The sequence below is a fragment of the Acartia tonsa genome, chromosome 2 (assembly GCF_053477335.1).
Source record: "Acartia tonsa isolate MP-2025a chromosome 2, ASM5347733v1, whole genome shotgun sequence".
NCBI classification, from domain to species: Eukaryota; Metazoa; Arthropoda; class Copepoda; order Calanoida; family Acartiidae; genus Acartia; species Acartia tonsa.
In genome coordinates this window covers 59,226,830-59,242,296 of record NC_137261.1, presented here as the reverse complement: position 1 = coordinate 59,242,296, position 15,467 = coordinate 59,226,830, and the positions used below count along the sequence as shown (strand labels likewise).

The 15,467-nt window shown below is 33.2% G+C and overlaps 2 protein-coding genes across 2 annotated transcripts; both read left to right on the top strand.

Moving 5' to 3' along the window:
• The first annotated feature begins 6 nt into the window (after nucleotides 1-6).
• LOC145312242 (sorting nexin-22-like) lies at nucleotides 7-7,320 on the top strand. The gene is made up of 7 exons (XM_080151469.1): nucleotides 7-49; nucleotides 582-661; nucleotides 4,050-4,132; nucleotides 5,466-5,545; nucleotides 6,041-6,171; nucleotides 6,702-6,767; nucleotides 7,096-7,320. Exons 2-7 carry the CDS (start codon nucleotides 589-591, stop codon nucleotides 7,122-7,124), a joined length of 462 nt encoding a protein of 153 aa, XP_080007595.1. The 5' UTR covers nucleotides 7-49; nucleotides 582-588; the 3' UTR covers nucleotides 7,125-7,320.
• Nucleotides 7,229-15,075, top strand: LOC145312237 (uncharacterized). Its single transcript, XM_080151463.1, has 14 exons — nucleotides 7,229-7,371; nucleotides 7,654-7,699; nucleotides 7,946-8,042; nucleotides 8,239-8,339; nucleotides 8,717-8,830; nucleotides 9,103-9,168; nucleotides 9,453-9,541; nucleotides 10,165-10,248; nucleotides 10,550-10,682; nucleotides 12,202-12,294; nucleotides 12,802-12,932; nucleotides 13,465-13,549; nucleotides 14,075-14,171; nucleotides 14,723-15,075. Exons 1-14 carry the CDS (start codon nucleotides 7,285-7,287, stop codon nucleotides 14,787-14,789), a joined length of 1,290 nt encoding a protein of 429 aa, XP_080007589.1. The 5' UTR covers nucleotides 7,229-7,284; the 3' UTR covers nucleotides 14,790-15,075.
• Nucleotides 15,076-15,467: the final 392 nt, after the last annotated feature.

Here is a 15,467-nt window from a genome sequence, read left to right as displayed (position 1 = left end):
TTTCTTTAACAAAATGACAAATTGAGCTGAAAATAGTTATATATCTAAGGTAAGGTTGGAATCTAGTGCAGAGGTGAATTCTTAAAAAACTTTTGCCCCACTAAAATGAGGCAAAATTATCCCCTCTAAATTTTTAGTTTGCCTCACTGATTTTAGTGGTGCAAACTGATTTTAGTGTAACTTGTAACTGCCAAACGAATAAACGTACATGTTATGCCTGAACGAACATCGTTATTAGAGGCATAAGTTTTTTTCGCGCATTAATGTGCTTTTCAGTAATGGCTATTCCAGATTATTTGTAGACCTCTTGTTGACGGATAAAACTTTGCTCGAAAATAATATATATACAGCCGTTTTGCCGCCAGCAGCCTTGAAAGTTCACAGATTTTTGGAAATAATCGACAAAGGAACATTTTCGAACAAGTTTAAATTATAATAGTAACTACTTGGCTGTGTTATTTAAGACCCTATTGAATGTCAGCATCGGGTCCCCACTCCATGTGTAGAGAAACATACAGCTCGCTCCCCCTCTATTCTTTTACTTTAATGTCTGAATATCTAAAATTATGTTATATTCCAAGTACAAAAATGGCAACCCCAAGAGTTTGGATTGGAGGATGGAGACACGTGGAACATTTAGACCCAACAAAGTCTCATACAGGTAAAGGTAGATAGATAGATGGATGGATAGGTTGATAGATTGATTTTAAGATTGAGGGTGGAGACACGTAGAACATTTCGACCCAACCAAGTCACATACAGGTAGAGATAGATAGATAGATGGATAGATAGATTTTAGGTTTAGATTGGAGGATGGAGACACGTGGAACATTTAGACCCTACCAAGATTGAGGGTGGAGACAGGTAGAAAATTTAGACCCCACTAAGTCACATACAGGTAGAGATAGATAGATAGTTATAAATTAAGATTGGATTAAAGGGTGGAGACACGTAGAATATTTAGACCCAACCAAGTAACATATAGGTAGAAATTATTAGATAGATAAGTTGAATGATAGATAGATGAATATAATAATAGGTAGAATATAGGTTGATTATCTGTTTTTGTTTTTATTTTTATTTTTGTGGGTTAAAATATCACACGGAGTATAATGAAAAATTCTAAAAATGCCAAATAAAACCACAAAACATTTATGTTTTCTAGTATTTACCAGTATAATGTATACATTTTGTGACATCCCCTGTTATCTTTTGACCTATTTGTTTTCACAATGGATATAAGAATTACGTGGATATTAGGACAGGGGAATAATTGTCTTCAATTTAGGTTGCTAAAATGGAACTCGTTTATTGTTAGTTTGTTCATCCAGTAGGAGGGGTGGGATGGGGTAAGGGTGTGAATGGGTGTAATGTTATTTTAGTCTGCTTCGAGCTTCACTTTATTAGAGAACATGAAAATCTGGTGTAACATCCACCTTATAATAATCTATTATTTTCAATAAGCATTATACAGTGTGTTTTTATTTTTTGTGTTTTTATTCTTTTTTTATAGGTAAGTAAAAAGTATTGCTTATTTTTTATTCATTATCATTTTTTATTACCTAAGCAATAAAAAACACCCTTTAAATAAAAATAAAAAATCTGTTTGTACTAATTCATAAGGAGGTTAGAAAAAATTGCATTCATTTTGTACAAAAAGTGTTTCAATGTCAATTATAAAACTGCATTTTCCACCCCTTTAAAATTAGTTTGTTTATCTATTTCAAAAATGCATCGATTTCAAACTTTGGATCATGAATCCTGTAACAAATAGGTATGATTTAGAATGTGTAGCAACTCTATAACTGTTACTAGAAAGTCCTTACATCCTTTTAAAACATGCCTATATTAACTTTATGACAATAACATTTTTAATAATATAATTTTCCTAATAATCTAATTGATTGGAACAATGATTCATAGGACAACAATATACAATGTTTCCAGCGAAGCATCTCTATAATCATTAATCAAGTCCCAAAATTTAAGTATGTCCTTAAACAGAATCGTGTATTTGTGAAATTGCAGCTAGTTTAATTACATTTTTTTATAACTTATAAATCAAAAATTCTACTTTTAAATTTGACACTCAACAAGTGTTTTGTTCGTATGACATAACGTATGCAATTTCAGAGTTTCGCTTTTATGGATGTTGTCATCCTTGTTGTAGAGCGGCTATCCCTAATCTTATTGGTGTTTGTCACTGATAACGCATAATATTAGATAATGCCCTGCACGTGCACGCACAATGAATATAAAATACGTGGATATATGGAAAGGAGAAGTTGTCGCCAATATAGGTTGCTAATATAGAACTTATTTATTGGTCAGTTCGTTCATCTAGTAGGAGGCGAGGGGATGGGGGGTAACGTTGTTTTATATAGCTGTCAATATCACTTTATTAGAGTACATGAAAATCTGGTGCTACATCAATGTAAAATATTAGATATATAGATTGCACGCACATTTCTTATATTTCATTGCTCTGCTTTTACGTTTGATATAAATTCTTACTTTTTAGTTAAGATAGAAGTTGCTAGTATGAAATATTTTGTTTTTCACAGTTCAAGAGTAGCTACGCTTCAAATATCCTATAATATAAAGTAGTAAAGATTTTTCGTCAAGATCTAGCTAACCATCTAACCAATTGAGGTCTTCATTTTAGAGAAGCTTCAATTTCTCCCTCTTTAAAAACAGAGCTCCCAGGTAGTCTCTAATTTTACAACGTAGTTTTAAAAAATGATTGAAACAAAACAAATTTAAAAAATAAGAAAAGCCATTTGTTTCTGTTTTTTTTAATGTTCTGACTTACAAACTCTTATTAAAGGAAAAATCCGCTCGTGGATATTTCTATGTCTGACAGTGCTTGTATTAGTGTCAACATTCATAGTTCCAACAATTTTACTGGCTGTGGCGTGGCGTACAGGCCCTAATCATATAAAAGCTTCGCTTCCAAAGTTATCAAAGCCCAATTACTGCTTGCATATAAGTCAGTTGAGTGTCAACATTTATAGTGCAAACAATATAACTATCTCAAATACTCGCGTATTGACGTAAAGACACTAATCATAGAATAGCTTTGCTTCCAAAATTATCAACGCCCAATTACTGCTTGCATATTACTTTTAGTCAGTCGAGTGTTAACATTTATAGTACAAACAATTAAGCTCTGTCAAAGACACACGTAATGATATACAGGCCCTAATCATAGAAAAGCTTCGCTTTTAAAGTTATCAAAGCTCATTTACTGCTTGCAATAGTCAGTTGAGTGTCAACATTTATAGTGCAAACAATGTAAATATGTCAATTATGAAACTATTGCTTAATGACGTTTATACCCAAATCATAGAATAGCTTCGCTTCCAAAATTGCTGCTTGCATTAGTCAGTTGAGTGTCAACATTTATAGTGTACACTATGTAACTTTTTCAATGACCCTCATTGTGACGTACGGACACTTATCGTAGAAAAGCTTCGCTTCCAAAATTGCTGCTTGCATTAGTCAGTGGATTGTGAGTATTTATATTGGAAACAGTATTCATAAAATTAGCATACACACACAAATAGAGAGATAAAAAATGACCCCAATCGATATATTGTTGCTTGGATGTTGCACCAGATTTTCAAGTACTGTAATAAAGTAAAACTTGTAGCTGGCTAAAATAACGATCCACCTCTTTTACCCCATCCTCTATCATCCTACTGGATGAACGAACATAACCAATAAATAAGGTCCATATTAGCAAGCTAAATTAACGCAAATTTTTTCTTGTCAATATGTCCACGTATATCTTATATCCATTAGGCCCCTATATATTTGTAATTTACTATTTATTTTCTCATACCAAATTAACATTGTTATTTGAGCATTTTTGAGGTTTATATATTTTTTATTAGATATTTATCGCATCGTATTATAGACAGCTTTCCTTGGATATTAAAATAAAAGATTATCAGATAAATCCCCGAGGATGATATATTTATATGAATCCCAAAGAAGATGTTTATAACTATCTATCCAGTAGATATTATTTGATGTCTATATTTCAGTATACCAAGTAGAGATAGCAACTGCTAGTGGAAGATATACTCGGGTAGAGAGAAGATACTCAGCCTTTCTAGCCTTGCACAAGGTAACAAATCTACATTCCTTTCTTCTTTTTCTAATGTTATTTTTTAGTAGCGAAGCTACTCGATTATTCAAATTGTCCATCTATCAGCTACGGTTAGGGAGAGGCCTTATTTTTTTTTTTTTGATTAGCCATAGTTTCTTAGAGTTTGGATCTAAGACTCCTGGAGTATGTTGAGACACTTTTGTATAGCCACCAGGGCCAGCTCAAGCTCCACGTTCAAGTATGACTTGACACGCTGTCTCATGAGAGCTCCTCGTTATTACCTCACCCTCGCCGATTTTTTAAGTATAGCAGGTGTTCCAGATTAAGTCACCGTAATGAATGACACTCTCCTCAGAGGAGCCTGGGATTAAGGGAAGTGATGGTATTACACACTTGATTATTAGGCATCCAAACTACCTAACAATCTCCCTTCCAACGCAACTGGGGGAGGTTGCGTGAATCCACATTAGAGAATTTGAGACAACATGTTGTGATTGCAACACGAGTGGGTTTGAACTCAAATTCTCATCACCGTAACTCAGTGCGTTACCACAGAGCTACGGTGCCCCCTTGGAGAGGCCTTATTTTGTCGGCTGCTATTCAAGAAAGACGGATGAATTGTTTTGTGAGCATTCCCTATTTCAATGAGCATTCAGTACTTAATTTATTTAGTCTGTAAGTCTTCATTATTGCTCTACCTGGCTTTTGATTTGTTGGCAGGATATGATCAGGCACACTGTCTTATTTACTTTATTTACTGACTAGCGGCTACGCCCCTAGAGGCCTCTAGGGGTACTTGAGGAGGGGAGAGTCAAATTTGATAACCCAATATCTTATTTTAGATTTTAAAATTTTTTGGGGGGGGAATTTTTCATTTTTTGGGGGGGTTGGGGTTGTCCCATCCCCCAAGGAAATAGTTATAAACCTTTCCGGGACCTATGAGAAGCTACCCTGTTAAGAAGAACCCAATCGGTTCAGTGGTTAGTGAGATTCTTCGGTACGAACACACAGACACACAGACAAACAAACATCCTGTTACTTTAGTATAAGGATTTGATAAGGGAGGGAAGGGATATTTAAACGTAAATTACTATGGTCCCCTGATTTCTCACATTTGTTTGCTTAATTTGATGACTTTTATTGAATCTTGATTGGGTTGATAACTAATAGAGTATAACTCGCAGCGGGCCATAATATCGTTACCCCCTATCAACCCCCCTTTATCCCATCCCCTTTCCTCCTACTGGATGAATCAACTGACCACTAAATGAGGTCCATATTAGCAACAAAAATTAGCGACATATTTTCCCCTGTCAAAATATCTACGTATATTCTACTTCCATTATTTTAGGAGTGCCGTAAATTCTACACAACCCCGTCTTTTCCACCAAAAAGGATCAGAAACACAACTGCCAGAGTTCTGGAATCCAGGTAGGATTAATATGAATAATGGATATAAAAAATTTTATACATAACAATAATAAGTATTTAGATATTGATGTTTGTTTTTTATTGCTGCGCTAATTGTGGAAACAGTTTTCTTGTTAGTATGTTGAAATATTTTACTTTTTTTGTTGTTGTAAAATTAGGATTGTGTTGATTTCGCATATTTGAGCATTACTATATTACTATTCATTAAGACCTTTTATCCGCTTGTATTGTTTTCTAAATATATATTAGATTTTTATCGCAGACAGCTATTCGAGGATAATAAAATAAAAAAAAATTAAGATTAAAACGAGTTTTGATAGCCTAGAGAGGCCAAAGACCTGGGCTAACAACACTTGTATTAATGTTATGATTTTTATTTGAATGTTTGTGGAAAATTGTCTGTAATACGATATACATAATTTTTATGTATGGCTGAAAATTGGTTCTAATCCATCGGATATTAATAATAAGCAAAACTAAAAAAACTTTATTAAGACGAGCTGGTTTAGAGTATTACATCCAGGGGTTGGCAAAAATTCAACCTACTCCACCCCAACTCTCGGCATTTCTGCAACTACCCACTATTGGAGAGAGGGAGACAATAGGAGAACATGGAGCTATTCTAGGTAAGTTTCTAGTTGTACTCAGGGATCTTAGACAATGGCCGATAATTTGTTGTACATGATCTCCAATGATGATACATAAGATTACCCTTTCTGTGTAAATTACAATAAGTATTAAAACGTTTAGACACTCATCTTAATAAACAAACCAATCAAAATTTACTATACTAGTAACAAAACGTTATTAAAAAACTTGGGGGACCAGTGTAATAAACCCCCAGTTGCACTGCTAATTATGAAACTGGCCAGTACTTTTCCACCAATCACAAATATTCATTCTTGTAAACTGGAGGGAACCCTTCTATAAAAACTAAAAAGATGAAAGATCAAAACTCCCTATATTTACATATATTTCTTAAAATATGTAAAATATGGAGATTTATGTAAAAACTTTCTCAAAGCCTATAAGAGGCTTCATTGTATGTCGGTCCATATGTTATATATATAAAGCTGTAGATAGATAGAGAGACATCCTGTTATTTTTATATATTTAGTTATCATAAACTACATAAATATATTTTTTTAATGCTTAGGATACAAGAACGATCCATATCTTGATTACGATCCAACTCTAAAACCTGACGATATGATAACCCAAGGTGAGATTTAGTATTAAATGAAGACAACCATTTTATTATGGATTCGAAACTTAATATTATCCGCTTGACTGGTTCTCAGCTATACTGAAAAAATCATTTATAGTATCGTATTACAGACAATTTACGACAAATAATGAAATTTTAAAAAATTATAAAATTGATAGGTAATAGTTTTGTTAGCCCGGGCCTTCGGCCTCTCGGGTCTAGCAAAACTGGTTTTGATTTTAAACAGTTTTGAACTGTGCAATGTGTACCTGTATCTTGAAAAACTAAATTTCTTCGACAAAAAATATTTGAATTATTTGTTAATAATCCTTTATTGTTTCAGCTACACTTTGGGCATTCTACCGAAATTAGACAATTTCCTACACAACAACCCATAACTGCCAAAGGACAAACTGACAACTGATTGTATGATATACTGTTATTGAGTAGCTTCGCTACTAAAATTAATAATTAAACTTGATTTAGTATTGATTAACTTAATCTGTGATAATAGTGAATATTAGTTTAAACAATGAAAATGGATGTTATTAAATGTTATCAATTTCAATGTTTTATTCTGATTTGGTTTGGTTACTGCTCTACTTATTTTATAAGAAAGGTAATTCTTATATGTATCAGGATCTGTGTCTGTCTGTACCGGTTCATTTTTTTTTCTTTTAAAAACTACAATTAAAAATGGCAGATTGAGGCCCTCCCCCTCTTCCACCTCAAGGGCGCCTAGATGCCTCTAGGGTAGTGGTCTCTAGGGATAGTAAATTTTGATTCTTATGATCTTCAATTCTTCCTTATCTTTAATTCATTAGACATTTCTACAATGTGTTTTTTTTTCTTTAAATCGAGTAGCCTTACTTTTTTTCTTTTAATCTTTACTTTATTTTAGCCTCTTGGAGTGGTTAAAACAGTTCTAGGAGACAATTTAAAATTAGGTAGGTAATATTTAGAAATTAAATGTATTAAAAGAAATTAACAAGATATTAATATTGCTCTGACAGGTATAGTTTATTGGTTCCTTTTTGTTAGGTTTTATTAATTTTGAGGTGATTTTAGAGAACAATATAATTTCTATATCTGAAAGGTTCGTATGTCTTTACACGAAAAGACATTACCTACCTATTTTTTTCATTTTAAAAAGGCATCCGTTTTCATGAATACTAATCTTGTCTTATATCAAGGAATGAGTGATCTTGCATGGTTAGACACCTCCCTAATGTTACCCTACGCTGCTCTGCAAGTTCTTGCCCCAGGTCTACCTGATAAATTTGGTGCCAGGTAGGTAAATATCATTAAATGTCAAAAGACAAAACCATGCACAATTAGGACAGGCAAAGGTCGTGAAATCAAAGAGTTGGTTGTCTGTTAGGTGTTACTTAACCTAATACTCCGGAAGTTTGGCCAGAATAGAAGTGATTTGACTTTTTTATAAGATAGATATTTATAAAATCAAATAATTTTTTTTTATTGATAGGAAGGTCATGTTCATCTGTCTAACCCTGGCTAGCTGTACAACCTTCCTGTCATCCTTGTCACCAAATTATACTTGTCTCTCCATCACCTTAGCTCTCACAGGTAAATTTCAGGGATCTAACGAGATAAGACAATAGCCGATAAATTGATGTACATCCCCAATGATGATACACAAAATTACCCCTTCTTGTAGAATACAGTTTTTTTGTGGGCTTCGACTTTCTAAACCAACCAATCAAAATTCAATAATAGTCCCCAAAGTTGATAAGCCAAGGGACTAGTGTAAAAAGCGGCATAATTTCTCCTTAATCCATGGGTTAATTTACAAAAAAGAAAATTCAAAAATTGATTTAATTTTCTGAAAAGCAGCGTCTAATCGGTCAAGCGGTTATCAAGATTTCAAGCTTCATTCTGAAAGACAAATGGACAGACATCGTATTATTTTATAATTGAAACTAACTGCTGTGCTCTATTTTCAGGGTTGTTTCTAGCCCCAGTGTGGCCAGCCTGTTCTAAAATGTTGACAAGCTGGTTTCCAGATTCTAAATTAAATTCTGTATTCGGACTAATCAACACAGCAACCTACACTGGAGGCAGGAATATACTGATATGTAAATTATCCATATATAAAAGTAACAGGATGGCTGTTTGTTTAGAATCTCGTTAACCGCTGGACCGATATGGCTCTTCTTTACAATGTAGCTTTTAATAGGGCATCATGGGAAAGATTTTTAAATCAAAGGGTTGTATTTCTTTAATAGTCAGTCGAAGTAAATCCACTGAATTGGTTATTACTCACCTATAGAATAATTCAATGCATATAAGCTAATGTATAACATATCTGTATAATATATGTGATCTTAAGGTTTGGGAGGTACCGCCCTGGCAGCCACCATTGTACAGTTCTATACTGGAGATCAGAAGGGAATAGGTAAGATTATTTTGGACTCTAAACAGATGTAAATACGTCTTCGTTGGCTAAATCAGTCATATATTATTACTTGGATGTTGCACCAGATTTTCATGTACTCTAATAATTTGAAAGCTAGCAGCTGGCTAAATTAACGATATTCCCATCCACCCCCTTTAACCCATCCCCGAATTTCATACTTGATTAACGAACTGACCAATAAATGGGGTCCGTATTAGCAAGCTATGTTTATGACAAATTTTCCCTTGTCAATATATCCACTTATACTATATCTATTGTTTTAGGTTGGAGGAAAGCATTCGCGTATCCCTCCATAATAGCTCTAGTGGCTGGTTGTCTTTTGTTTACTTTAAAATCTCCACAAGAAAGACAGGTAAGTAAATATATTTGTTCCCAAAGTTTTATAAACAATAAAGGGGGAGGTCATTTTCTAGTAAATTCCGTAAAGGTGTGTAAAGGTGTGTGTGTTATAAGGCCTAAAAATAGTAGTAGAACGATAAGGTGCTCCCTATTGTTCTATTCAATAGGGAATACAAATATATAGAGCACCTTATCGTTCTACTACTATTTTTAGGCCTTATAACACACACACCTTTACGGAATTTACTAGAAAATGACCTCCCCCTTTATAGTATAGATGTATAACTAGACAGCTACCTGGATCCCCCAGTTAAGGACCTTTTTCGTATGCTAGCTAATAAATTGCTTGCTGCTTTTAGTTTTCTTCCCGACGCTATTCGTTGATTTTTTAAGACCCAGTTGAAAGTCGCCACAGGGTCCTTGGGAAGGGGACATATTTGACGTTTTCTTATTTGTTTGATTAACAACTTTTGGAATTTATTGAATCTGATTGGTTGTTTCATTAATTTGAGTTTCCAAACTTTTCAACTACTCATTGTACTCTACAGAAGGGGTAGTGTATCCTCTTTTTAGATGTACATCAATTTTGCAGACTATTTAGATCCTTAGAATAAATATATTCTTTATTGTGTTTAGATAGAAATATCTGGTAAGAAGGAGAAGAAAGACACTGGACACAAATCACATCTACCCAACCTTTTAAGAACACCAGGAGTTAAGGTAGTTTTAAGTTTAATAGCACAGCTAATCTATGATTAGGTCCTGTATGTACGTCTGTCCGACCAATCATTATTTAAAGTTTATCAAGAGAACAGTATCTGCACTTCATCACGGAGTGAGGGGACATTTTGATAAAGTAATACTCGCAGCTGGCTAAAATAACGATACCCCCATTAACCCTCTTTAACTCATCACCTCCCCTTCTACTGAATGAACTAACTGAATAATAAATAAGAAGTATATGAGCAAGCTAAATTGACGACAATCCAAGTATAATTATATCCTATATATCCATTTTTAGGAGCTATGTATGACAATGTTTTGTCTGAAGTTTGTAAGATTTATGATCTACTTTTGGTTGCCCTTGTATCTGAAGAAAGTTTTGGGGTATACAAACCTACAATCTGGTTTTCTCTCCACCATGTTTGATATAGGTAACATCAAGTAACTAATAGATATTTATCGTATCGTATTATAGACAGCTCTCCGTGGGTATGAAACTGAAGAAATATTAGAAAAAAAAACCAGTTTTGTTAGCCCCCAGTGGCCGAAGGCCCGGGCTAATGAAACTTGTATTAATTTTATGATTTTTATTTTAATATTCATGGATTATTGTCTGTACCTGATTTTTCAGAATGGCTGAGAACCGGTTCTAATCTAGCGGATATTGATATGATCGGTTTTGAAGCCACATTGTAAATCATTTCATCCTTTTCTAACGGCTTTGCTTTAGCATCTAGAGGATCTGTAGTTAATGGGGCAAGAAAGGGCTATATTTCCAGCCTGAAACCATTCCAAGGCTTAATCAAAGAAGATAAAGTATAGAATAGAATCCAGGTAGAAGATTCTGCCTAGCTAGCCTGAAGTAAAATTGGAACATTTGAAAGACCAAAACGGCTACAAGGCTGTTAGTAAATAACATGATTTCAGTAATTATTCAGAAAAAATATTCAAAATAAATTCCTTTTGCAATAATTTACTAAAAGCCAAGTAGCCAAGCTTCCAGCTTTCTCTTCCCTATTCACAATGGATTAAAAATGAATTTGATGTGCATTTTAAGCCTTAAAAAATTTAATTATGTAAAAAATTTACAAAAAATAGGTATTGGTCTCAGTATTTATATCATAAAACTAGGTTGCGGTCTTATGTATGTTTTTAAACAGCTGATAGCAACTACATCCATACATTAACTTGTGGTAAGGAGGGAGGGGGGAGGAAGTGGCTGTACCCATTCAATTGACCCTTGAAAATTACAAATGTGGTCAATTATACTTACCAAAATTAAAACAACATGACGTTAAGTGACTTTCATCTTTGTCTGAAACGACCAAGCAGCTAATGCTGTCTTCACTTTATTAAGAGGTGTGTATCAATATCAAATACTTATGTTTATGGGTAAATATTTACCTTCTGATTACATATAATTATTGTAACTTATTCTAAAGTCAAGCGTGTTACACTACAATACTTAATTTTAAATCATGAAGATCTAAAAAATTTTAACAGTATATATTAGATTTTGATACAAATTAAATTTTTCAAATTTTGTCCAACTAGTCATTGTGATTTGTACTTTAACATTATTGTCTTTACTGCGCAAGTCAAAGATTCCTTCTAATTTCCCAGAAATTTTTAGGGTTTTCACTTCTATTCCTCCTTATTCTATGGGCTTAATTAAGGCCCAAAACCCTCCCGGTACATATATGAAGCTTACAAAAAATGGAGAACTTAACCAGTTTAATAGTTATTGAAATTTTAAGCTTTAGACAAAAAAACCTTTCTACTTTGTATACTAGGAGGATTAATGTATAAGGTATGTGTCAATAGTTGAAAAAGATATGTAAAAACTATAAATACACAAAAATTTATTGAAATCTTCATAACATGTTTTGCTCCAGTAGCCCTGAGTAAATGCATAAACATAAACAAATACCTAATTACATTTATATTTAGGAGGCATAATAGGAAGTCCTTTGTTGGGTTTTGGCCTAGATATTTTCTTTCCTGGTAAACCATTAAAAGGAGTCACTTACTGTATGCTAGTAGGTAATATTTTAATTCATTGATTGCTTTTTAAATCGTTATATTATTACTTGGATGTTGCACCAGATTTTTATTTACTTCGATAAAGTGATGCTCGCAGCTGGCTAAAATAAAATTCACCCCCTTTAACCAATCCTCACCATTTCTACTGGATGAACGAACTGACCAATATAAACGCAAGCTAAATTAAAGACTAATTTTCCCCTGTCTATATATACACGTATATCCATTATCTTAGTCTTAGGACCAAAGTCGTCATGATGTAGATTGAGTCACTTTTGTTAGCAGCTAGGGCCACCTGAAGTATTAAAGTATAAGAAAAGAGTATTAGACGAATGGTCAGGTAGTTGTTAGGGTTGTACATCTATACTTAAACATTCATTGCTCAAAAGCACCACAAATCATATCATATGCTTTAATATTACTTGAATATTTAACAACTATCATACAGCCAAATACTTTGAGTTATTTTCATTAAGATTTTGTTTTTCTATCATAAATCTTGTTCAGGTACCTTGTCCGTGGGATGCTTTATAATAAGCGCGAGTGGCGGCCTGTATGTCAACTGTATTTCCCTATTGATTATGGGGGCCACTAACTGTGGACCTGATAGTCTGCTGGGTGGTAGTATTTCTATGGAGGTAAGTTCGTCCTTTTTTTGTGTTACAGAGATATCTCAGTAAAATTGGGATCCAACGAAAAAAGATAAAGATAAATGGATGTATTTTCACAATAAATTATGGATAGAAATTATGTCCTTCGTAGAGTAAAATTATCGGTGGAAAAGTTTGAATACTTTTAGTTTGTTCAACCAAATAAAATTTTAATAGGCTAACAACTTGTATTATTAAAAATCTTTGTTACCATTTCAATTTACAGTCCAATTTTACCTTACTTGTTAATGCAGCATATAGTTTTTTTTTGTCTTCTTAAAAAAATGCATCTAGTTTTCACTCCTTCCACCAATAATTTTATTTAGTGCTTTCTATTTATCATGTATTCGCATTTGTATGTGCCTTCTACCTTCCGTTCGTTCGTAACCATTTTTTCACATAACCATTTTTCTAGAGTCCCTCGTGGTTGTTTATTTGGACTCGTTTAAAGTTTTAACCGCTGTGCAGACTCTAACGAAGCAATTATTTTTACCATAGCATGTAGTTACAAATTTTCTAGGTTGGTAACCGCAAAGCAGATGGTAACGGAGCAAGTGTTACAAGTCTTGTAAATGGTGTAGGATCTCTTGGAGGCGTTCTAGAAGGTTTTCTTACAATACATCCAATTATATTAACATTTTGATATTTTGTCCAGTGTAATTTTGCTTTTTGTACCTTTTGGACTGTTATTAAACACCGTTATTAAGTCTAAACTACTCAAATTAAAATCAGAAACTCAACATTTAAGAAAAATAAAGACAATCATCCTTCCCTTCATTAAAATTAAATAAAAGAATCCTTGAGATTTGCATACAACACCTGTTCGTCACCCCTCCCCCCCCCCCCCCTACTTTTTTATCTAGAAAGTTCTGGGGTGCGTTGAAAACATTTTCTTAATTGAACCCAACAAGATATAAGCATAAAAAGTTTTAACTTGTTATGGGGAATTCCAGGTTTTCTAAATTTTATCCTAAAAGTTCATTTTTCTGAAGCTTAAGATCTCTAAAAATGCTGGTCAAAATAAAATGTGCTTTTCATGAAAGCTTTGTAAATGTATTACGGCAGTTTTAGGCTATTTTCCTCCCCTAAAAGCAACTGTTGTCTGTATTGTAATAACCATGTGGTGTCAGGTAGTGCTGTCTGGATGGTCTGGTATCTATCAGGATGGACAGGGGTACTCAATCTTGTCCTAGGGCTCACTGCTCTAGGAACCTTTGCTTGTGCAAGGTAAGAGATAGTCATATTTTTTAATTAGAATCAGAATCCTTATATAAAAGTAACAGGATCTCTAACAGGTGTCTGTCTGTCTGTCTGTCTGACTGTGTGTACTGAAGGATCTCGCTAACCACTGAACCGGTATGATTCTCCGTTACAGTGTAGCTTGCCAAGTTGCCATAGGTCCTGTGAAGGTTTTTGAAGGATGCACAACTTTTTATAATCGAACTTGAAACAACTTCCTTTTTGATATTTTACCTCATAAAAGCCAACTGCCCTGTCAAACCTTAGATCTTATATTACTTCGCATTTTATCTTATTTTAAAAATCAACATGTTTTAAATGGACATACGGACTTTCTGGTAACAATCATAGTGTTGCTACGCTTTCCCAAATCGTACCTAACTGTTATAGGATCATCCTGCAAAGTTTGAAATTGATGGGACAATTCTAACGTGTCTAATTAATGAAAAGAGCTATACGTTACGGACAAGCGGAAGACCGATCTTAAATTTAGAAAATATTCGCTTTTAAAATGAATTAAATATAAATTACTATTTCAGAACTTATTCTGCCATTAAGAAATCTGACAGAGCTGAAAAATTAAACCAAACTTTGTCAAATTGTTAAAAAATTCACAAATTCAAATAATATTTAATACCTAAAAGATATTAGAATTGTTTTCATTATTTTCATTGAAAATTTTGGAAAAGTAAAACTTAAACTGCCTTTTTTCAAATTTATTGTAAAATAACATAATATGATATTATTAGAATAATAACTTTTAAATTTGTTTTATGTGATTGACCTTTTTAAAATTGTTTTGTATTATGACTCATTGTTTTATTTCTTTACTTTTTTATTAGTTTAGTTATTAAAAATATATTTACAATTTGCAATGATGATTTGTACTTCACATGCTCTATTATTTTATAATATTAATTAATAATATTTGTCTGTACTTTTAATTCAAAACTGTATGGAAAGGTATAAAGATTCCGGCATCAAAAAAGATAAGAAAATGGACGGTAAATAACATGATATTATATTTTATTCAACGTTAGCATGTTACATACATATGTATAATAAAAATTATAATTATCAATTTTAAATTGATGTACATTCCAAATGATGATACACAAAGTTACCCCCTCTGTAGACTACAATTAGTGGTTGAAACATTTGGTCACTCAATTTGATGAACCAACCAATCAAAATTCATTAAAAGTCTTGAAAGTTGTTATTTTAAAACTTTGGGGACTAGCGTAATACAGCCTAATGTCTCCTCCCTCCTTGGGTATCAATGCT

Bases quoted from the DNA above. Each gene is read 5' to 3' on its own strand.
- LOC145312242 (XM_080151469.1), top strand. From the start codon at position 589: ATGGCAACCCCAAGAGTTTGGATTGGAGGATGGAGACACGTGGAACAT. The intron at 662-4,049 runs GTAAAGGTAGAT...TCTATATTTCAG, and splicing joins CCCAACAAAGTCTCATACAG to TATACCAAGTAGAGATAGCA. The intron at 6,768-7,095 runs GTGAGATTTAGT...TTATTGTTTCAG, and splicing joins TGACGATATGATAACCCAAG to CTACACTTTGGGCATTCTAC.
- LOC145312237 (XM_080151463.1), top strand. From the start codon at position 7,285: ATGAAAATGGATGTTATTAAATGTTATCAATTTCAATGTTTTATTCTG. The intron at 8,831-9,102 runs GCAGGAATATAC...TGTGATCTTAAG, and splicing joins CACAGCAACCTACACTGGAG to GTTTGGGAGGTACCGCCCTG. The intron at 10,683-12,201 runs GTAACATCAAGT...ATTTATATTTAG, and splicing joins CTCCACCATGTTTGATATAG to GAGGCATAATAGGAAGTCCT.